Here is a 23,956-nt window from a genome sequence, read left to right as displayed (position 1 = left end):
ATTTATAACCTCAGTAAACATTGTAAACATGAGTTTATTGTCTCAATCACTAGTTTCAAGTCTTCTTCAATACTCTCGTGTCACTTATGGATGCAAAGAACCAAGATGGCGACAGCCAAAATGCCGTACTCAAGGCTTCAAAACCGTAGTCCACACACCAATGGGTTACTACGTCGACTTCTTATATACAGACTATATTGTAGCATTTAGGGGTATCTATTGTCAGTAATAAGTATGTTTTCTTTAGTGTATAATCACCTGATAATAAGAATCATTGTGTTTCATGTTTCGCGACCCTTGGCACACGGGAGAATTTTTGGTTGGTTGCAATCTGCAACCACACCGCTAGATGGCGCCAAATCCTGCACACTGCACCTTTAAAGTTAAAGTCATATTTTCTCAATTTATCGATTATTTATTTGGTCCAAAATATGACAGAAAATGGTGAAAAATGTCAATCAGTTCCCAAAGCCCAAGATGACGTCCTCAAATGTATTGTTTTGTCCACAACCCAAAGATATTCAGTTTACTGTTATAAGAGGAGTAAAGAAACCAGAAAATATTCACATTTAACAAGCTGGAATCAGAAAATGTTGCCTTTTTTTTTCTTAAAAAATTACTCCGGTAATTTAATTAAACCAGTTAATCGATTATCATTGGTGATTAATTTGATAGTTGACAACTAATCGATTGATCGTTGCAGCTCTAATTTCAAAAATGTCTTATTAAACATCTTTCAACATACATGTGATTGAACAGGAACAAAAAAATCTTATCTTTTTCTCTCTTTCTCTCTCATCTCCATCCCAGTTTGCCACCATCGAGACCATCGTAACCTCTGTGTCAGACGAGTTCCCCAAATACTTGAGGAAACACAAACCTCTCTTCACCCTGGGCTGCTGCGCCTGCTTCTTCCTCCTGGGGTTTCCCATGATCACAGAGGTACGACACAGAAACACACACATCTATATATACAGAATGATGCAACACCCCCGGGTGGAGGACACTTGAGCGTTCTCCCCGCTCCCTGCTGCGACTGTTTCTTTGAATGAGCCAACAGACTTCTGCATGTAAAGCGAAGTCGCAGCCTTCAGAGGACAGGCTCAGTGAGTGGAACAAGAGAGGCTGAGTCTTATTAAAATCCCCCCTTCAGAGGCTAAAATCCAGCCTGAAGTAGGATTCATACATGTCATTTCTTTTGATCCGGTACAGGTCAGTGTGAAAAGTTATGACCGTGGACAAGTCAGAGGGAGGAGAGGGGAGGGGTGTCAGCTGTGAAGATGAAACCTTCAGTTGTTTTTGTAATATTTTCTTTGTGTGTTTGTGGCAGAATGGGATGTTCATGCTGCAGTTGGTGGACACATTCGCAGCCTCCTACTCTTTGGTCATCATTGCGATCTGCGAGCTGGTGGGGATTTCCTACCTCTACGGTGAGTACAGTTGATCCCGTTTTATCTCATGACCTTTGACCAACAAGACTGGAAGCCTGAAGCCTTACTAGTGGCCACTCCAGGCTGTAATGTTAATGCTATATCCCACAATGAACAACATACCGACAATTGTATTCTTGTCTCTCTGAGCAGTATGGATGTGCTCAGGAAATTTCATTAGGAAAATCATCATATTATGAATATTCATACCAAATTAATGGTGATCTAGTTAGTTTTTGACAACATATCAAGTCAAGTCAAACTACATTTGTATAGCACATTTAAAAACAACCGCAGTTGACCAAAGTGCTGAAAAGACTCTTTTTTTTTTAAAGAGTTCAAATAGAAAAAGAAAAGAAACATATACATACACAAGATACGTCCCTAAATACCATAAATACATACAAAAAACATACACAAGATACAAAATACAGTGTGTCTACAGGGGTATTAGGTGTGAGAACAATGTTGTTTCTCTTTTAGTCTTTTTGATTTAATACCTCTATTAAAACAATCAAATTGTGTTGCATTTTCAATTCAGTTGGTAGACAGTTCCATAACTTTGCTCCTTTAACAGACGAGGTTTAGCGTAATGCAATGTGACAGTTACCATTTATTGTGGCCTGTGTGTTGACTCTGCTGGTAACAAATTCATTAAGCAGGGAAGGAGCAGGACCACTGAGGCATTTAAAGGAACAGTGTGTAACATTTCAGAAGATCTATTAGCAGAAATTGAATATAGCATTCATAACTATGTTTTCTTTAGTGTATAAACACCTGAAACTAAGAATGTTTTCGTTAGCTTAGAATTAGTCCTTCATATCTACATAGGGAGCGAGTCCTCTTCACAGAGTCCTCCATGTTGTTCCGCCATGTTTCGCGCGACGGCATCTTTTGTTAGGCCCTCGATGCCTGGTAAATACCCACGTCTTTCAGACCCCACACCCCCCGGTTTGTGATGCAGTCTTTCTGTTGAAAACTTGTGGTATCCAAGCCCAAACCGAGATCCCCATGTGATGTCACTCGAGATATTTTTTAGAACTGTTTTCACAGACTACATAGTCCGCTCTATGACTAGTAAACTGCCTTCAACATGTACAATCAGTGGAGTGACCCTTTAACTGTTTGCTAAACCTTAAATAATTTCAGTCTTGGACTTAAAGGTGCAGTGTGTAGGATTTGGCGGCATCTCGCAGTGTGGTTGCAGATTGCAACCAACTGAAACTACTCCTGTGTGCCAAGCGTGTAGAAGAACTTCAGTGGCTGACGTGAACATTTGAAAACGTGAATGTCCCTCCATAGAGACAGTGTTTGGTTTGTCCATCATGAGCTACTGTAGAAACATGGCGGACTCTGTGAAGAGGACCCGCTCCCTATGTAGGTATAAAAGGCTCATTCTCAGCTAACAAAAACACGATTCTTATTTTCAGGTGATTATACACTAAAGAAAACATACTTGTAAATATTATATTCCATTTCCAGTAATACATTCCTCTAAATGCTACACACTGTTCCTTTAAGGGAGAGTTTTAATGTCCCACAATGCTGTTTCAGAGGCTTTTCAACAATTTGGACGAAATATTGAATTCTGGTCTTTTGGAGTGTAAAAATGGTAATATCTCATGGAATAATATGTAACACGCAGCATTCAAAGTTGTCCCTTCCTCCACGGCTCAACAAGAGAGAGAGAGAGAGAGCGAGCAGCGATGGTCAAGCGAGAGATAGAGTGAATTAAGAGAGGGAGCGGCACTAGTGAGAACAAAGCAGTTCACCAGAGAAATAAAACGTTATTGCTGAAGCCCAGAACTGTCCTGAAAATAAGGAGAAAAGACAAAATCCAGGCAGAGGGCTGCAGGGTCTCTGCAGATACAGACACCATCACACACTGCTAGTGGGTCATAAGTGATGATTGAGAGGGATTATTTTTGTATCAATCTATTCATTGTTTTTTTTTAGCATATTATACCTTTAAACCAGCTGCAGATATTGTTTGAACACAACTTCCAAAACGACTGTTTTTGGAGTCTAGACTTTGTCTATTATGTAAAATTCTGACTTCCCTTTCTCTGCTGTGTACAAAACGTTATTCCAGCCGTGACCACCAGGGGTCTCTGTTGCAACGTATAAGTCACACACACACACACACACACACACAGGTTGAGAGCTCAGGTGTGTGTCAGAGAGGCTGTTACCAAGGAGCAAAGCAAACGGCTCTCCTCCAGTTTGTCAGAGCATCAGTTCAGCTGACATATTGAAATGATTGTGTGACTCTGCCTCTTCATGTCACTCACTGTTATCCGTCAATAAAGTCAGAGGAATGAAGCCATCTGCTCCCGTGCTTTTTCTCAGGGACGACAGAAACCGATGCTCTCTCCCCATCTCTCTCTCTCTTTCTCACACACACACACACATTCATGAGGATGGATTGAATTTGCTAGTCCTTTTTTTAAAGGGCCCTTATTAAACCCAGGTCACTCTCTGTGTATTCTCTTTCTCCCATGTTCTTTTATTTCATTTCTTTGCTTTTTGTCTCTGCAGGTCTGCAGAGGTTTTGCGAGGACATTGAAATGATGATTGGTTTCCAGCCAAACCGATTCTGGAGAATCTGCTGGGCCTTTGTGACTCCGACCATTCTGACGGTATGTTTCTTTTTCGCTCGTCTCATTTTCTCTCTCTCTCTCTCTCAGACACACTCGCAAGTCAATTTTACTTCTATAGCCCAATATCACAAATCTGAAATTTGCCCTAGGGGGTTTTACAATCTGTACAGCTCAAGACACCCTTTGTCCCTTTTCAAGCCCTCGCATCGGCACGTCCGGCTTGAAATGTTTCCATTTTCACTGCCGCCTTTCAAGTTCATTGATTTGCAATTGGAAAGGAACAGAGGAGAAATTGCCTCTGTTGCACTAAAATCGAAAATTATTTCCTCCTTCCAATTCCTGTCACGTCACTGAGTCTCAAGTTGTTTGTGTTTTTCAAACTGCCAAGTAGTTAGTGTGATGTCAGTTCAGCTGCTGCAAACACATTTATTTCCAGAGAAGAGATTTTCTGTAACTTATTTGTTATATGCTGCGTAGTAGAAATTCTAATGTGCAGGGTTTAGCAGCACGTCAGTGTTGGACACTGGCCAGCGTTCATGTTAGTAATTGTAAAGGAAACCACTGTAGCTCCAAAGCACAGGTGATGATGACAAATGGAGCAGCAGTCGAGCCGGCTGGTCATCTCGCTGCTCTCGAGGGAGATCAGATATCCTCGGGGAGCCCATTGATGCACAACCCCGGGCTAATCTATATCTGTCTGCCTTCTTTTTTCTGTCTGTTTTCATTTTCTTCCTCTTATTCTAATCCTTCTCAGCCAAACTTGCTGTAGATAGGTGACATTTTAATGACATTTCAATGGCATAGCATACTATGACTTTTTATAAAAACAAATGTATGACATACTATACTATGACTTTTTATTATTTTTATGACATACTATACTATGACTTTTTATAAACAATGTATGTCATACTATACTATGTTTGTTTTTGTATTACATACTGCACTGTGACTTTTTAGTTTTATTGATTATTTTAAAGACATACTTAGATTTTTTATGACATACTTTACTATGACTTTTTAAAAATGTTTTTTTAACGACATTCTATGAAATTGTACTACTTATTTATGACATACTATACCATGACCTTTTATTCATTTTTATGACATACTACACTTTGACTTTTTATCAATTTTTATGACATAGTATACTATGACTTTTAATTTTTTTATAAAATACTATACTGTGATTTTTATTAATTTCTATGACATACTATACTATGACTTTTTATAATTTTTTATGACATAGAATACGATGACTTTTTTCTTATTTTGTATGACATACTTTACTATGACTTTATAAAATATTTCTTTAATGACATACTATGACATTTTACTACTTTTTTATGATATATTATACTATGACTTTTTATAATTTTTTATGAAATACTATACTATGACTTTTTATTAACACAGCTTTAGCTGACTGAGTTCGGTCCTGACTGAGTTCAGTATAGTTAATTGGGAAGAAATCTACTGTACAGTCCTTGTTTAGTGCAGACTACATCAGGTTGCAGAAGTCAAAAAGGAAAATTTGGGTAATTATTTTAAGATTTACAGTAGTTTTTATTCTAATCAATAGGAATTTGCATCTGAAGGATGCAGAAATAGCAAGTCATTTAGTAATAAATTACTTTAGACGTAATCAGTCAAGTTTGCTTTCATAGTTTAGCGTCACGGTAGCTTTGGGTGAATCATTGATTCCCTGAAGGATTGTGGGGTTTTCTGACATTATATGGTCCCATTTAGAGTCAAATAGACCATAAAGCAGAGAATGCTTTAGGGCGTGGCTACCTTTTGATTGACAGGTCGCTACCATGTCGTCGTCCAGTCTGGGTTTTGTCTGGGTTTTTGTCTTAGAACTTTAACCCTTTCACAGTCTGTTTTCAGTCCATAAAAGTTAATTTCACTTTTTTGGTTCACTAAAAATGTCTTATTTAGCGTTCGGTTGTACTTAGCTCCACCCTCTTGTGTTACTTCTGGTTGCAAAAAAATAAGCTGGCGACGGCCATAATGCCGAACTCGAGGCTTCAAAGTGGCAGCTCACAAACCAATGGGTGACGTCACGGTGACTACGTTCATTTCTTATATACAGTCTGTGTGTTGAACTCTATCAAATGTTACTGTGTGCCCAGTACATAGTACAGTAGTAGAAGTTAAGTTGCAACACAACTTGCAGAAGTTGTAGAAACTTTTTCAAAGTAATTTTATTACTTATTAATCGCTTACAATTATTTCTTTCAAAATCTTTTTTTCCACATGTAAAAATAGCTAATTGTAAAATCATGCTTTTGCAGGTTGTGTTGCAAACTTACAGAGATACAGCCTCGCACACCTCCTCATTAATGTGTGTCTTCTTGCAGCAGGAAACACATTTTGCAAGTGATAAATGAAATTGGAAAAATATGGGTATTTTTTGGTGAAAAATCAGCAAACACCATTTCATTTGGCAGTTGTTGTTTTTTTTATACCTGTTGAGCTGACCAGTACAACCACTGTGGCCACTGAGCAGCATCACTGGAGCAGAAGCTAAAGTGATGCTGCTCAGGGACACTGCGGCAGTAACAGAGAAGGCATCTCATTTCCTGGATTTGCTGGTCTGTACAGGGCATCCTGGGACTGAGTCTGTACCAGTGGGAGGGGATGACGTACGAGGACTACACCTACCCCGCCTGGTCCATGGTTATGGGCTGGCTCATGGTTATCTGCTCCGTCATCTGGATCCCCATCATGTTCGGCATTAAGATGCACCTCGCCCCCGGCACCTTCTCCGAGGTAATAATTGAGACAAAGCCGTGACCAGACATTGTCACGTATGTTTTGTTTTGGTCTGCTTCTCACACGCGCTCACACACACACACACACACACACACACACACACACACACACACACACACACACACACACACACTGTCGGAGAAATAGTCTCATCCTTCGCTCATTAGCAGGGAGAGACGGGCTGCTGGCTGAGTATTATTTTGGCCATTTCACTGGGAGTCCGGCAGGTCCCTTTTAAATACTCAGATTAATGGATGATGATGATGATCGTGGCTCTCTCTCCTAACGTCTCTGTTCCCTCAGCCTCAATCACAGACCGTCCTTCAACCTTACACGTTGATCTCTTTTCATTCTTTGACTGTAATAAATGCATAATCATCATAGCTTTTTTTCTCACATATTAGGGTGATGTTGAATGATACTGCTGCAGGACAACTTCAACCACCCCACATGTTTGAGGTTTTTATTGATTTTTAGAAAAGGTATCCAATCAATCTTCAGTCTACGCCATCTCAGGGTCACAAGAGTAGTAACCTTCAATGAAAACATGCTAAAAATACTACACACTGCACCTTTAAAGCTGGGGTAGGCAGTATATTTTGCGTCATTGGGCAAAAATTCCACAATGACCTTTCAGCATATTGTAATTCAAATGTTCTGAGAGACTTCTGCACCTCCTCATGGCTCTGTTTACAGGCTTTAAAAAAATCTAGCCTGTGACGGGAGACTTTGGCCAATCACAGGTCATTTCAGAGAGAGAGCATTCCTATTGGCTGTTCTACAAATGCAGATGCACGTCCCTTCGGTGATGGCCTGATTCAATGCCAGAATATTCTGTGGAAAAAATTGCTCTTCCAGCATTGACAACAACTGTCTACACTGCAAGGCAATCCAAAAAAGAAAGACGGACTTATCAAAGAGAGTCGGACAATATCGGTGAAGTGTTTCAGAGATGGAGAGAAAATCTTGCTAATATTTATATATAATTTTAGCCTTCTTCATGGGCTCACCGCTGCAGCGCAGCCATGACGGATTAGCAGAAGGCTAAACTATTAGCATAACATTTGCTCTACATCTCTGGAATGCTTCGCCGACATTGTAGCTAGCTAGAGTCTCGAATCGCAGTATGTCATCTCAAAGGGCGGTTTACAGCTGGTTGGAAGACTGGAAAGGTGCTATACAAATGCGAGACCATGGAATTTTTGCCCAATAATAAATAAATAAATAGATAGATACATAGATGTACTTTATTGATCCCAATTTGGGAAATTATTATAAATCTAAAATATAAACATAGAATATCCTACTGTATACATTAGCAAAGTTTGCAAGTTACAATACAAAATAAATGAGGTAGTAAATGTGCAAATGTAGATGTGAAAAATTCAACATGTGCAAGATTATTGCAGGACTAAAACAGAATGGAGTGTGGTTGAGACAGAAACTCTTAAGCTGAGAGTTCTCTGTTAGACAGAGGTGAGCTGTTGTAGAGGGTTATTGCTTTGGGCAGGAAGGATTTCCTGTATCTGTCTTTGTGACGGCGAAGCTGAATCAGTCTGTCGGAGAAAGAGCTCCGCGGTCTGGTAATGCCAAAATAAACTGCCTCCACCAGCTTTAACAAGCAAGCTACTGCTAAACAATTCTACCCCCCACTACAGATCTGACTCCATGTACCTGCTCTTCCTGTATAAACCCATCTGTGTGTTGCCTCTCCTCTCGCAGCGCCTGAAGCTGGTCTGCTCCCCTCAGCCTGACTGGGGTCCGTTCCTGATGAAGCACCGCGGAGAACGCTACAAGAACATGACCGACCCTCTGGGAACCAACTCCCTGGGCCTCAAACTGCCCCCCAAGGACTTCCAGCTCGGCACCTACCAGTAGCAGCCGCCCCGGGCAGCACCGCACCGCACCACCTCCATCCCCTGCAGGGGACACCACCGAGGAGGAGGGCGACCTCCACCTCTTCTTCTCCCTCCTCCTCTCTCTCTCTCTCTTTCTCCCGTCCGTACTTCAACCCTCTTTGCTTCCTGTCTTCCTCCCTGTATCGTGGAAGTGGAAACAGGCTCTTCCCTCTCTTCTTCTTCTTCTTCACCACTTCCTCTCTTCTCTCGTGGAGGAGTAGCTGCTCAGGTGGAGTCTTACTCCTCCGCTGCTGCTGCTTCATACTCGGTTAATGGGCTAATCATTGCCCCCACACACACACAACAACCACTGATTACTTCTGAACCCTTCCCAGGGATCTTTATTCCAAGAGAAAAGTGTGTCATAAAATGACACAGCTCAGACTGCACTTGCAATATTAGACTCACCATAGCTGCTCCCTATGGAGTCGTGTATGTATGTGTGTTAGTGTGTGCGCGTGCCCTCATATTTGTGTGTAGAAATAATGAATAATCTCGGTGCGAGCAGACACGGGAAAACAAAAAGAAAATTGAGCGACAGAGAAGCAGCGGTTCAATGAGCTCGGCGGGGTGTTTTGTTCCATCTGTGTATAAAATTTCCAACGGCAATACAAATAATATCAACTGCCTCGGGAAAAAAAAAAAGAAGCACTGGTATCACATTTTGTTCCTATCCAGCAGTATATATGTATATTCACACTAGCTACTGCTCAGTCGCTCTTGCTTTGTCAAAAATAGATTACAAGATCTGCAATTTGTGCCTCCTACGTCCCAGGAGAGTAGCGAACGCATCTCGATTACCACTTTTAAGGAGATACACTTTGGCCCGGATGACTCTGCAGTGTGATAGAAGCTTGGGTTTATTTTTCCTCTCTGAATCCGAGGGACCATTTGTGATACGCTCTCTCTTTGTCTATTTATTAAGTCGTATTCCTCCTCGTATTCTCCTCTATTGTATTATCCTAGAATGTAAAGGACACATTCCCAACGTAGGAAACCACTCAAGTCGTCTATCCTTCCTTTAGTAACGTGGCCATTTAACCTTTTTAAGACCCGGTAGTGCATATATTTTAGACGGCGTATTTATCTCTGTATGTGTTGTGAGCTTGTCAATCCATCTGTGAAAACCATCTTTACAATGTGCATCACATCAGTAGAGTATAAAATATATAAATATATATATATACATACATATAAAGTCATATATGTACAGCCTCCATCAGAGGAGAGAGCTAGCAAGACAGAGATTGAGAGTGTGAGTGTGTGTGTTCATGTCTCTCTGAACCCCATGTTTCTCTTGCTAGCTGTATAATATCTTGTACAAAGTGTACACTTCTTAAAAAAAATCAAGTAGTAAGTGTGTGTGTGTGTTGTCGCGTCCTCACAATGTTAGGAGCAGCTGCTATGTGTGAGTAGATGAAGATTAGACTAGAAAATGGCCTCCTTCTTCCCTGGAAGTGTACTTTGTCTCTTGTTGTTTGTGGTAGACCTCCGGAGACCTCTTCGCCATTTCAGACTTATGCCTCTTGCTTCTCTGTGTGTCCTCGTGAAAAACAGGGTCTCAGGTATATACTCGATTCCACCGGACTACTCCGGTAGACGCAGGAATAGTAGCATTCAGTGCATAGGAAACAGAGAGTAGAGCCATCCTAATGCTAAACTGTACTGGAAGCAGTGTGGAAGTGTGTGTGTTGCAAAGGATCAGAATCAAAATACTATACTTCCTGACGTGCAGCACCACTTCGCTTTTTTGCTTGCTGTTGCTCAAACGCGCCTTGCGATGATTATACAGGACATACGAGCGACTCGACCTGTTTCGACCAACTGTGTGCAGTGCTAAATCAAGTCTCTTGCAAGGAAAATATAATTTTGAACGCCTTGTAATCAACTTGATGTTTAATTGGCACTTGAGCCAGTTTTATTTACATATGCAGATAATTAAAGCTTTTCAGAGACTTTCCAGTCACCTTTCTGACACCGTGGTCCATCCGAATCAGTCAAATTACGGTAATTTAGAACCAGCCCGGTCTCACCAAATGGCGTATGAATGACACGGTAATTTGAAAGTCATTCCGCGTGCAATAACAATGCCTTTTGTTGCTTTTGGCGTGTCACGTGTACACCGTGTAGTCTGTACTGACTGCAATCTAAACGCATCTGTGTGAATATGCTACGCTCAGAGCTAGTGACGTAGCATAAAACCACCAAACACAGGACTTTAAACCAGGAGATCGGTGTTCGTGTCCCAAAGTGTTGTTGAGTTATTTTGAAGTTACGTTTGTGTATGTTACGTTGTTTACATACTTATTTTAAGCCCAACCATGATGTTTTTCCTAAACCTAACTAATTGGTTTTGTTGCCTAAACATTACCGCGACAACATGGCGTGAAATGACACGCAAAAAGCCTAAAATGTGTTATCTGGACACGCGGAATGTCCTTAAAATGTTGTGCTATTTATACGCCTGAGGCCAGGTTGTTTGGAACGTTTGTCCCTTTAAGTCGTGCTGTCAAGACATCATCAGCACAAATGAGCGACTGTAATAGTGTTTCTGCAGGGACGTAAAAGCCATCTCCAGATGTAAAAACCACAGCAGCCTGAAGGAACAGCCCGGTGCAGCCCAGCGGGCATCCAACTGGCTTTGCAGCCTCTTTAAATGTGACATGACAGGCAGCCAACTCTTACTTTGTGGGCTGCCAACCAATTACCTACACAGTAACACCATGTAGCCACTCAGAAGCAATTAGTCCTTTCCGCACTTTGACCAGTTGGATAGGTAGTTTCATGTTGACACAAAGTCCTGATTGGCTTTATTATGCTTTTAACACTGCAGGCATTTACTTGTTGAGTGGTTTAAATGGAAATTGCAGGTATAGGTGCAATTACAGCTGCTCAGAGGTTTAAGGGTCTCCTTAACCATTTCTCTAAGCCATGTCTTTTCATGATGTTGACATGAAAATAGCACAGGTATGATTTAAGAGGTTGTAAACAAAGCATAATCAATTAAAGAGCACAAAAGCCCTGTTGTTGAATAGTTCGCTTGCTCCACAGTGTTGCTTTTGTTAGTGCGTTTAGCTCTATTTGTTCAAATGTGATAATAATGTATGTCTGTGTATGCTTGCGCGTGTGTGTCTCTGTATTAGTTTTTACTGAACTCCACTTAACTGTCAATCAGATGTTTGCATGGTCAGTCTCAGAGTAGATCGCTGAAAGAACCAGAGGAGATTTACAGGATTTCTTTTGCTTGGATGCCTCGGCCTGATGCTCCTCTGTCTCTTTTCTGGTGGACATGAGGATTTTTAAGCCACCAATTGTGGACTTGAGTTGGGAAAAACTGTTAACTCTGACATGCTCTAAAAAAAAATCAACCCTATGGCAACCATTCACTTGAGAGCAGGGGCCGAAAGGAGCAGACTGGCATTTTAAATTGTGTTGGATGTAGTGGACAGTATGCTCTTTGAATGATAAAAGCCCTTTATGCCCTGAGATAGAGTTTAATGATTTCCTTTAGGGCCACAGCTAAATAGCTATAAGTTCTGTGTTTTGTGTCCCTGTGTTTCAATTTCAACTGGGCTCCAAAAAAACAGCTTAGAGCTCAGTTAAAACCACATTTCTTCATAAAATATAACACTGAAGAGCTTGCATGTGCAGTTTGTGTTGCTGTAACCCAATGTCCATGTATAGTAATCCTCCTCCTTTCTCTCTCAATAGTATAAGTCCGTGCATGTTTACGTTCGGGAGCTTTTTGTTCTCCATAACGTTAAGACACAAGAGGGTTGTCCTTCTTATAGAGGAGGAAGAAGAAAAAAATATATGGAAAAATAACTGTCAATTTACTTTGCCTGCAAGTCAACTTTGGGCAGTATAGGTAACCAAAGAAAGAATACTTTATTTAAGGTTGTAGTGAAAACAGAAAACAAACTTTAGAAGAAAAAAGGATTGTGTCATCTGCGTATAGGAGGTTGAGATACTGCCATTCATATCCCATGTAGTGTTCCTCGATGTTTGCCAATACGTTACAAAACATCTTCAGGTAACCATTGGCCTTATAGATGTCCTCTAACGGTAGAATATTGTATGTATTTCAAAAATAACACCACAGAATAGCTTATCGTCTGTCTCATATGGTACCAGTATTCCTATTGTTATGTCTGTTGTGTCTTTTTGGCACTTTATTGTCCGACCTATGAATGCATAGGTTAAATTTCTAATTACTTGAGTAATGTCATATATTTATGTGTGTTCTATGTGAGGTACTGCTGCCTATGGATATAGATATGTGCCTCCAACAGCCCACAACATCCTTTTGATTTGAAAATAGAAAGTAGATATATAATAAATATGTTTTAAAAATTGGTGTGAGATGTAAAAAAAACAAAAAAAAAGGAAAATATATATCATATATGTGAAATGCATTTATTTATTTTCAATGTCATCAATCTTTGAGGCCCTACCTCAGATTTTGTATTTATGTATAGAAATGCAATTGGATTATAGTATCTTTGCCAATAATAATATATCGCTATTATATCATGAAATGTATAACCTATGAATCAATAAATAAATGTTATTGTTTTCTTTGTTGTCACTGTCTTTTAGTCAAGTGGAGCTATAGACAATAACGACAAGGAAATTAGGTAAGGACAATAAGTCCCCTCTCTGACGTTGATTGACAACTTTTATGTAACTGAACGCATCACGGCTGTGTGGAAACGTTACTGCTATTTGTTGTTTACAGGGAAATCATGATCAGAGAGGAGGAGATTGAAAGGAAAGATGATCTGAACCCTGCAGGCATGTTGTTTGTTTCGTACATACCATGTGCTGCTGAACTGTGGCAGAGAAGCATATTGCATATTTCATGTCAAACTAATTTGCAATTTAAATGAATTTGCATGGAACACACCGGTTAGAAGTACATCATGTACATAAGTAGAAGTCCCTTAACAATGCCGGGAGGCAGAAAGCAGATTTATTGAATTCAGTGCTTCGAGCCTTATTGATTTGTTATGAAAAGGCAAGAAAATAAAGTGAATGCAATTGATTTGTAAAATACATAAATTCTACAAATAATGAGGTAATATAATTCAATATATTAATAGATTTTTTGGGATCAAAATAATTCTAAAAACACATTTGATTGTGAATCATTTAAAACAAGACACAGCAATGCTAGCGACTCTGTGAAGCTGTAGGCCTACTCAGGCACAGAGGTTGTTTGAGGTAAATGCTAATATGCTAATGTTATCTGGTAAATAGTAAAGTATAGTATATTTACCAGGTTCACCATCCAAGTTTAACTTGATAGGGAATAGGAATGTGATGTCACCGACACCATTTTTGGAGGATAATGGTTAAGAGTGCCATCCACTGGCTGTTTACTGCAAGTGTAAAAAGAACACAAAACACTGCACAGTGAATAAAGCCGATTCAAAAGCCGAATTGTAGAATATATAGTATACAGTCAGACAAAAAGGTAGGCTAACATTATGGGTTACACTTTACAAGATACCGATAGAGTATACAGATATAACAGACATTTTCTTAGTATTCCGTTAGCATAACATTAGCTAGCTTATCTTTGTCCGGATGATTGTGTAGTTGGTATCTGGCTTGTAGATCTTAATGTCATTTACCTACCTGTTTGTAAACTGGACATCAGCCTCCAAAGATTAACACATTTTGAACCGCTGATAGGTGTTCACTAACGCCAAAACACATCAGTGACCATAATAGGTGACAAGCTGTCAAGGTCTTCCTAATTTGTAAGGATTGATATCATTAACTAACTTCAATTTCAAAATATATGGCCACTTTGCCGCTGTCAGCTTCTCTTTATACTATATAAGTATTTGTCTTTCGCACGTACTTTATACATTTCTGATGATGAACGACTGACAGATGACAAATGAATAGACCAGTGACAGATAATAACAGTCTACCGTAGCTCCGTAAACTACCCTCCAAAAATGGCTCCGCTAACATGGCTAAAAATATCTCATACTTTTTAAAGATAATGTCTGAATGTTTAAAGTAGGCTACATAATATGGGGAAATGTAAACAGATTCCTCCCCTCAGCCAGATTAGAAGAGCTGATTAGTGAAGTCACCTTGTATAGCCTTTGGTTGAAATACAAATCTCTAGACTCTTTTACCACTGTGGCACATCTGCCTGTGTAAAGTAATAGTTCACAGCAAAGAGAGAATCAATCAGATTTCCTTTGATATGTCAAAAGTCCAACATCAAGCTGAAAAAAACATTTACCTCATTATCTTTGGTCTTCTCCTCCCTGACGATCCTTTGTTTCAGAGATCCCCAACAGGAGCAAAGAGACTATTCTTTAAAAGAGGTAAGTGTGCAATTTCTGCACCTTTTTACTACAGAACAGTGATTATGCTGAAAGGGTATATTATCCATCTCATTATTTGTTGATATTTTCTACCTGTGATTGATTTAAGCTTATTCTCCAAAGGACTATTCATTCTAAGTAGCTAGATGAGTCCTGAATTTACACCCCAAAATGCCTCCAGCTCCTTCTAATTCAGCTGAAACTGTTTGACAGTCTCCCCAGAGGATGAGCAATTAAAGTAAGATTTGTTTTGCTAAAAGACAAAAAAGCTACAAATCTAAATTACAGAAATTGAACAAATTTACCAAAATGATGCAATTTACCCAGATTAACATGGGACTAAACTCATCAGATGATAATTTTCAGTGGAGTTTTTACTTTACTTTCCGAGGGGATATTCACACAAGATCCAGAAGATTAAAAAACCTGTGCAATTATTACAAACCAGAGGGGAAATTCTCTTTGTTTTAAGATATAGCGTCATTTACCATCTGTTGAAAGCACTTAGACCTGAAAGTTTTGTTGAGGAAAAGTGCTGCCATCTGTATTGTCAGCGCTGTCCTTCTCTTCTCAACCTGCTAATGTAAGATCAAAGATCTCTACGGGAGGGAGAAAAATAAAGTTTGATGTTTTCTAGAACACTTTGTCTCCTTTTTGCAGGTGGTGACATTCAGACATTTATCATTCTGACCGCGGCAGTCTCGCCGACAGCCTGTTTGTTTACTTCACCATCAGTTAAAAGTTGCCTGGCCCCAGGCTTGAAGACACAAGACCCAGCACACAGTTTCCTGCCTATATTCAGCTGACAGGAAAATCCTTCATGATTTATCTCATCAGCTTTCATCAGCTGATGAGATAGTGAGTGACCTTGAGGAGCAGAAAACTTTACGACTAGACCAGCAAAATATGCTTATAGGCTTTTAAATCACCCATTCTGTGTTACAATGACATCTAAGAATGCTGTTGAAATCAACATAATGGCATGTTAGAGGGTAGCTGTTTTTCCTGCTTCTCATTGTGATCTCTGCTAAAATGATTTCATTACTGCTGAAAAGCTAAAGTATTTAATTTGGTCTTATTGTCAAAACCCAACTTAAACTTCTTGAACCTATAGGCTTCTGACTAATGCCACTGCTCGAAAATGATATGCCCAAAATTAATAGAGTGTACGTATCTCTGCAACCATAAGGTCTATTAGAATAATCTTGCCATCATAGTAAAGGTAACACTTGTGAGATTTCTGCACAGGTGTAAACATCAATATATATATATATATATATATATATATATATATGTTATTGGGTATATGTAAATGAGGATAGAACACATCATAAATGAAAGATTTCATTTCCGCCTAACAGAATTGTACACTTTTAGAGTGAATATCCCTTTAATGATGCAGTTGGAGTCCAAAACCTCTAGCAAACCATATCACAACATCTGAACATCACCTGTTCCCACTGATACTGATGCTAATAAAATGAAGCAGAGCAAAGTTGGAGATTTAGTGGAGGCATGTTATGGCGGGATCTTCAAATTGCCGGTAAATTGGGTACCATCTGTGCCATTTTAAAAAAAATCAGGTAGCTGTAAAACTCATTTAATTTCATTTACATGTCACTATAGTTATTAATTCCATCTAAATAAAACTGGTTTTGACTTTGTTTTGAAAAATCAGTCAGCCCTTTATGCATGTCCCCATTCAAAGAAAACAGTCTTCCATGTCTGCCATGACCCTGATGAGCTCTGGGAGGAACCACAGGCTCACCTGGAGTCAACTAGAGGTGAGCTCAATCTGCCCTCAATCAGAGCTCCTATAACCAGGAGGAGAATCATTGCTTTGTTTGCTCTGCAACCAACCAGACCTGTGTTCGCTTATGCTTGTCAAGTGCGTCTAAAGTGAGTTGTTCTTCAAGGTATGTCAGTTTGATAATGCCCACCCCCTGTACTGGGAGTGCTCGGGTTCAAGAGGCTTCTTATCCATCCCCAACCACTGTCGCAGATAATAGAGTGCTGTTCATCTATGCACTCTTTTATTTATTTGCGTATTTATTTGACTTTCTGCCCCTAGAGCATATGAGCTCCGTAATTAAATAGCAATGAATTAGAGAATGCTTTCCTGTCTAAACACATTTTGAAAGCCAGTGGTGTGTTAATTGTTTCTCCTTGACTTGAGGGCATCATTCACAAGAGACACTCTGGAAACATTTTGCTTTAATTTGCACCATTGTCAGATTCAGTGACATGCACACAAACATTTCTTCCCCTATCTTTCTTTTGTTTGGCTGTTTGAGTTGCAAACAATCAGCGATGATGACACACAGTCAGTCTAACTGTTTGGTTTGTAACACCACAGAACAGAAGGCATATTTTGTAAAAACTCACCACATACAGTGCACACCCATCTTTTCTTTCATAATCATGGTATTAACATTTAGACTGATATACTGTACATCAGATGGAAATGACAGTTCGGCCTATAGAAACACACTGCATGATGAGTTTGGGATTATTGCTGTGCATCTCACAGCACTATATTTTCTCTCTCTCACTCACCTGTCAGTCACAAAAAATAATTTCCTGTTGTTGTCTCAGTCTCAACCCTTAGCATCCTGCACTCCCAAAAATGTATGAAAAGTTTCTCACAAAGTGACAGTTACATTACAATGCTTTATTGTTCTTACTAAAAATATTTACGCGTTCATCAGGAACTACCTGCAAGTACATTTTACAAGGATCAGCTAGTAACTCGTTCACATCGTAGCTACTGCTTTCAGTCAGTTAGGTTACATGTCTTTGTAAACCAGCCCGTTCTCATTCCCAGGACGCCAAATACCGAGGCTTTGTCACGACCGTCGGTGTTCGGTACCGCCATACACGGCACCCTTTAGCGCCTGTATGAAACGCACCGGGCGTTCCAATAACTATAATGCAAACCCATCTGTGGCAACAGTAAACACTCTAAGAAAGTGCGCCGGGAGTGTGGTGATGTAGTTTAAAGAGCGAAAGAGACACACCGGGCGGGCGGTAGGGGAGGTGGATGGTTCCAACCAACACAAGGCTTTCATTCAGGAGGCCGCTGTTCGTGTCCCGTGCATCACATTAAAATCAGCCGTTCGTTCGTGTCCCATGTTCACAACAGTTACTATAATTTTCATTGTACAAACGTAGTAATTTTAAGCCCAATCATGTAGTTCTGTCCTAAACCTAACTATAGTATTTTTTTTGCCTAATCCTAAAGTGACGTCAAGGGTAACTATAGTGGTTGTGATGCCAAGAGGCGCAACGAAGAATGTGATGAGTTGGGATGAGAACGTGTTGAATTTCCAGTACACCAATAAAGTTACCAGACAACTGAAAATAACTAAATTATTAAACACAGGAAAAGGTCGGACCGCACGTTCTCTAGTTGCAAGACATTCCAATCAGGTAGAACAAACTCATCCAGTGCATAGACTGTATACCGATTAAAAAAAGATGTGGCGGTTATATGGAACAAAAGATTACAACAGCAGTGGCTAAATGTTCCACCTTCTTCACCAGTTAGTCACTAATGTGAGCTAAAAGCTAAAAGAGGCCAAAAAGCTGCACAGAGCTGCAGAGTTGGGTGATAATTCTGTGCCAATAACTCCCTTCCCACATAACACATAATTACATTTTCACTGCATAAACACGAGAAACTGAGGGAAAAAAACAATGCAACTTACTCATTTAAAGAGCACCAGTCTTTGATCTCGGCTTTTTTTGCTTTAAAAGAAATGTGGTCACACCAACAATTAGTGATTGGACCACCATAAGACTATTTCATTTCATGTTCATGTTTATTCCTCTGGAGCCCGGCTCTGAGGGCATCTGTGGGGATGGGACCGGGTCCCTGTGGGTGTCTGGGATTGGGCTTTGGGGAGGTGGTCGCGTCCTCTGCCTCTCTCGTCTCGGGTGGTCCAGGGTGTTCACTGGACCTGGTCGGTGCCTACGTCTTCTGTATGGTTATTCAAACTACTGATACTATTCAAAAGTAAACCTCTGAAAGACTGAGTGCACGGCAACATTTTATGAGAGAATAATATACTGCATGCATTATCCTGTTAGTATGTCTATCTCTTGTATCAAAGTACTTATATATATATATATATATTTTTGTTTTCCTTTTCCCCCTTTCTTCTTTTCTTGTCCATTAAAAGAAATTCGAAAAATAAATGAATAAAAATACCTTGGATGACTCCTGAGGTTTCTACCTTTTCAACAGTGACTCCTTTTCAACATCGTAATGAGTGACTTATTCAAATTCTTATTTATATAAATATGTGGTATTTTTCTAATGTTAACTATTTCTCATGGCAGTCTCCAGCTTCCCTATAATCAACCGTATGATCACACTATCTAACATGTAGCCCTGCAGGTATGATAACCTAAGCTGTGTTTATCCTGCTATGGGGTAAAAGCCTTTCCTGATATTTGGATACAATGATAACAGGGTCGATCTCACTTTTGAAGCCAAAGGCAAAATCAAAGCAAAGAGCAAAGACCATTATCGATAGCCTTTTATAAAGGAGCTAATGTATTTCAGGGAGGCTGCACTCTGAAATGGTAAAAGGCTGCTCTATCTGCCACCCAGATCCTCACCTGTTTGAACCCATCTTTTTGTCTCCGCCACCCACGTTTTGCCGCTATAACAGTCTCCACTCCCCTGGGAACGTTTTTACAAAAGATTTCGGAATCTGGCTGCAGGGATTTTATCCACAGGTCACGAGGTCTGGCACTGATGTTGGGCGATAAGGCCTGGCTTGCAGTCGGTGTTCCAGCTCATCCAAAAGGTGTTGGATGGGGTTGAGATCGGGGCTCTATGCAGGCCGGTCAAGTTCTTCCACACTGAACTCTGAAAACCATGTCCTCAGTTAAGAAAGGACCTTCTCCCTCCTGCTAAAATGAAAGCGCCCCTCTAGGTGGTTTGGGTTAGGGCAGAAGGGTTGGTTCAGGTTTAGGCAGGGGGAAACACATATCGATGTGAAACAGTACAACACAAGCAAGGGAGCTCGGTCGCTGGTGGCATGGAGGGAGGCCGGGCGCTGTTCATCTGCATGTCCTGCCCGCTCTGCAGTGACACAGAGTCGGTTGAAAATCGGCAAAGTTTCCTTTCGATGTCTCCCTCGTCCTCCTCCTGATCTAACAACAGGTGAAGGGGGGAGGTGTGTGGAGCCAACACTCCTTTGCTCTGAAGCTTCTTATGGTGCTAAAATATATACTGTATATACAGCATATATACACAGTAAATATATGTGTATATATATATATACATATATATATATATATATATATGTGTGTGTGCAAAGGTTCACAGTATTAAGAATAAAAAGAATATGCAATATGCAGAGAAAGTAAAAATAAAAATTAAACTTAGTCCCATGCCTCTGTGGTGGCATTTCTTTTCTTTTTTTGTAAACATCTTATTCTGATGTTTTTGCAACAGTCCCTGTAAATATACAGCAATTTACAATCAAATGAGCATGTGTTCTGTTTTCTAGACTAGACATTTGATCCTAAATACAATGTAAACTTAACGTCTGTATGACAATATTAAATGTCTCTTTGTTTTTTTTAATGATACTGAAAGTGCAATTAAGGAATTAGACGTCATAGCTGTGATTCAGTTTGATATTCAAATATTCAAATTGTGTGTACTTAATTGTTTTGCAGTCGCCGTTCTGATCTTTCTGGTACTTCTGTAGTGCACTTGACATTGGGACCTGACTAGGATTAACCCTCCCGTTTCAACTGAAATGTGTATTTTCAGAGTCTGATGAGATGATAATTCATTTCTGTGCTCACATTGACGAGAGCCCTCAATGTGACAGTCGTGGAAGTGGAGAATTGTGCAGACGGTGAGCTGTAGAGACTGAAACGAGTAATAAATCTGCGTTACATTGTGTTCTGTTGAATTGAAAATAGTGTGACGACAAGTGCAGGCAGCCAGTTCAACATTTCAAAATACCTTTAGGGCTGACTTCCATCATCCATATTTTGTTACATCTGTGAGCTGCTTAAAGAGACCTAAAGAAAGCAGAGTGTCTCAGATATCTAAAAATATGTGTTTGCCACTGATCCAATAGAGCAAGACAGATATCTGAGGTCTGCCGCTGTGTGTTATACAGCCCTTCAACAGACTGCACCTGCTCTGCTGACAAGAATATATTAAATCTCAAATAAAGTCTTCTTTAGTAACAAGAACAGAGGTGCAGATGTGCCCGTCTCATGCCGTGCTCGAGCCGTTATGGAGGTCAGTGCTGTGCTTCATGCTGTTGTTGTTTTCTGAACTGTGTGTAGAGATAAAGAGAAGTCTCCTGTGTCTTAAAGCGAGGCAGCTACAGGAATGTCAGACTAGACCACACAGCTTCTTGGTAACTACTGTATTAGTATTTTCCAGCAATATTCAGAAAATTGAAGAAGGTATTCTCGATCCAAACACAAATTAAAGATTGCTCCACCAAGCAAAATCAAATTATACGATCTCAGGCGTCCTTCCAATCTGAAATTGCCTGGCAGAGCTCCAGTCATTGGCAGTGACAGTGACTCAGATTTGAAGCATTTAGGTTTCATAAAGTTTATAATGATTAGTTCTGAAGTAGTTCAGATTTGTCCCTTAGAGGCTTTTGATAAGGTGTGGTTATGGTTGCAAGGAGACAAGAAGGTTGCAAGGCTCCAAGAAATCGAGCGTAGCGTTAGTTCAGGCAGGCCATGAAGTCAAGCGCTGCTCATGTGACAGCTGTCGGCTGATGGCGGCCGATCTTAGGCCGGCCAATCAGCTGACGCATCATCTGACAGATCAGCTGATTCCCTTCTAGGCATTCATTGGCAAATTTCATACAGGGCGCCTTATTTAAGCTCCTTCAACCTGGCCACCTGTGCTGCTTCTTCTACAAAGCCGCTCGCAACATGAGAACAACCAGATTTTCCACGTACAAGCTTCAACTTACCCTGCTGCTCGTCATGTCGATTTCCGTCCATGATGACTGGGCTATGGAGTCACAACAACAGCATCCAAGGCAGAGGAAGCCATCGGCAAAGAGAGCCGTTCCCTATCCGCCGGAGCTCGCATCTGATAAGTAGACATTCAAGTTCTGCTCCCAGCATTTCCTAATGGCCAGTGTCCAGGCTCCTACAAGTCCTGGTTGAAAACCACATCACGGCTCCAGTCGGGTCTTCTAATGAAGAGCTTTTGTAATGTTTTGGAAAGCGTCCATGGCGAAACTCCACCAGCAGATCTTCTCAAAACCTGCGCTCCCAGGAAAGCCGCTGAGAAAAGGAAAGAAAGTGCCCGAAACTCCGCTGCAGTCCCAGCTACGGCCGCTGAGCCGCCATCCAAAAGAGCACGAGATCCAGCGGTCCAAGCCCTGGTCCGAGGCCCGGTCCGAGGCCCGGTCCAAGCCCAGCAGTCCGAGCTCCAGCGGCCCGAGCTACAGCCCCGGCAGCCGGCTCCCTGGAGCAGGAGGACAACCCTGTCATTACAGCTCTATCCAGCATCCAGTCGTCACTCGCCAGTATGACTCCAGATCCAAGCTTTGAGTCCATGTCGGCATCTCCAGCAAGCCGGGTTCTTCCAAAACACGGAAGGGCCGTCACCTCTACGCGCGCCGCAGATCGATTACGTCACTCCATCGAGCTTTGATGACGTCACAGTCCCGCGGAGATTTCTGGGAATTGCAGTCCAAATCTCCACCAGGGTCCATTATTCAACCTGCTGCTGCAATTTCGCACAATCTGAGAAGCCAAATCCTTGCAGCTATCCTTCATAAAGGGTGCAAGACTGATGGAGATAAGAAGGAACATCTGTTTTAATCTGAGTCTAATCCCGTCTTCAATGATCCACTATCTGAGATGCCGACCTCAAGCCAGCCAATGAGAGTCATTCTTTGTCACAGATGAGGGGAAGCCCATGTCCCAAGCTTGGTTTGCCTCACACCTTCGCCTCCTCTGCCAATCATGCGGACTGCCACCAGAACGCTGCACTGCGCATTCTCTCCGCATAGGAGCAACAACAACAGCAGCATTAACAGCTCTTGTCTCCACACTCGAGGCTTGGGGCCGATGGTCATCAACCGCTTATGAGCGTTACCTCCGGCCGGAGGCTCAAGACATCCTCGAAGCTCAAAAGCTATGAGTGCTCAGTAACTTGCTGGCTATATATAGTAAATGTTACGGCATATCTGCTTGACTCTCTCATTTGACTTTCTAGCCATATGCCTCAGCTTGCAACCTGTGAAGAATCAAAGGCTTCACTGTATATGTTTTAGTCTAATTAGCTTTTCATTAAGTTTATGCTGATGCTGCTCTACGCTGCTGTTGCTCTACGCTGCTGTTGCTCCAAGTTGCTACTCTATGCTTCAACCTGCTGCTGCTCCACGCTGCTGCAGCTCCACACTACTGCTACTCCACGCTGCTGCAGCTCCACACTACTGCTGCTGCTGCTCCACATTGCTGATGCTGCTCCACGCTGCTGCTGCTCCACACTACTGCAGCTCCACGATACTGCTGCTGCTCCACACTACTGCAGCTCCACGATACTGCTGCTGCTCCACACTACTGCAGCTCCACGATACTGCTGCTGCTCCACACTACTGCAGCTCCACACTACTGCTGCTGCTCCACATTGCTGCTGCTGCTCCACGCTGCTGCTGCTCCACGCTGCTGCAGCTCCACACTACTGCTGCTGCTGCTCCACGCTGCTGCAGCTCCACACTACTGCTGCTGCTGCTCCACGCTGCTGCTGCTCCACGCTGCTGCTGCTCCGCGCTGCTGTTGCTCCACATTGCTACTGCTGCTAATGCTGCTCCATGCTGCTGCTCCAAACTGCTGCTCCACACTGTTGCTGCTGCTGCTGCTGCTGCTGCTTCATGTTGCTTCTG

General features: G+C 41.3%; 2 protein-coding genes across 3 annotated transcripts in view; one reads left to right on the top strand and one right to left on the bottom strand.

Moving 5' to 3' along the window:
- The window catches only part of slc6a5 (solute carrier family 6 member 5), a 29,136-nt gene extending 17,779 nt beyond the window's left edge, over positions 1-11,357 (top strand). Inside the window, exons 12-16 of the mRNA XM_074622861.1 lie at positions 811-942; positions 1,331-1,430; positions 3,969-4,069; positions 6,638-6,805; positions 8,531-11,357. Of these exons, the coding sequence (XP_074478962.1) occupies positions 811-942; positions 1,331-1,430; positions 3,969-4,069; positions 6,638-6,805; positions 8,531-8,686 (657 nt within the window). The 3' untranslated portion in view covers positions 8,687-11,357. The remainder of the gene's footprint in view (positions 1-810; positions 943-1,330; positions 1,431-3,968; positions 4,070-6,637; positions 6,806-8,530) is intronic.
- Positions 1-23,956, bottom strand: part of ubap1lb (ubiquitin associated protein 1-like b) — a 424,774-nt gene that overhangs the window by 297,964 nt on the left and 102,854 nt on the right. The gene's annotated exons all lie outside the window — the stretch shown is intronic.

Source organism: Sebastes fasciatus, chromosome 2 (genome assembly GCF_043250625.1).
Source record: "Sebastes fasciatus isolate fSebFas1 chromosome 2, fSebFas1.pri, whole genome shotgun sequence".
In the NCBI taxonomy this organism is placed as follows: Eukaryota; Metazoa; Chordata; class Actinopteri; order Perciformes; family Sebastidae; genus Sebastes; species Sebastes fasciatus.
The sequence above is the reverse complement of the archived record's forward strand: the minus strand, read 5'-3'. Positions and strand labels throughout refer to the sequence as shown.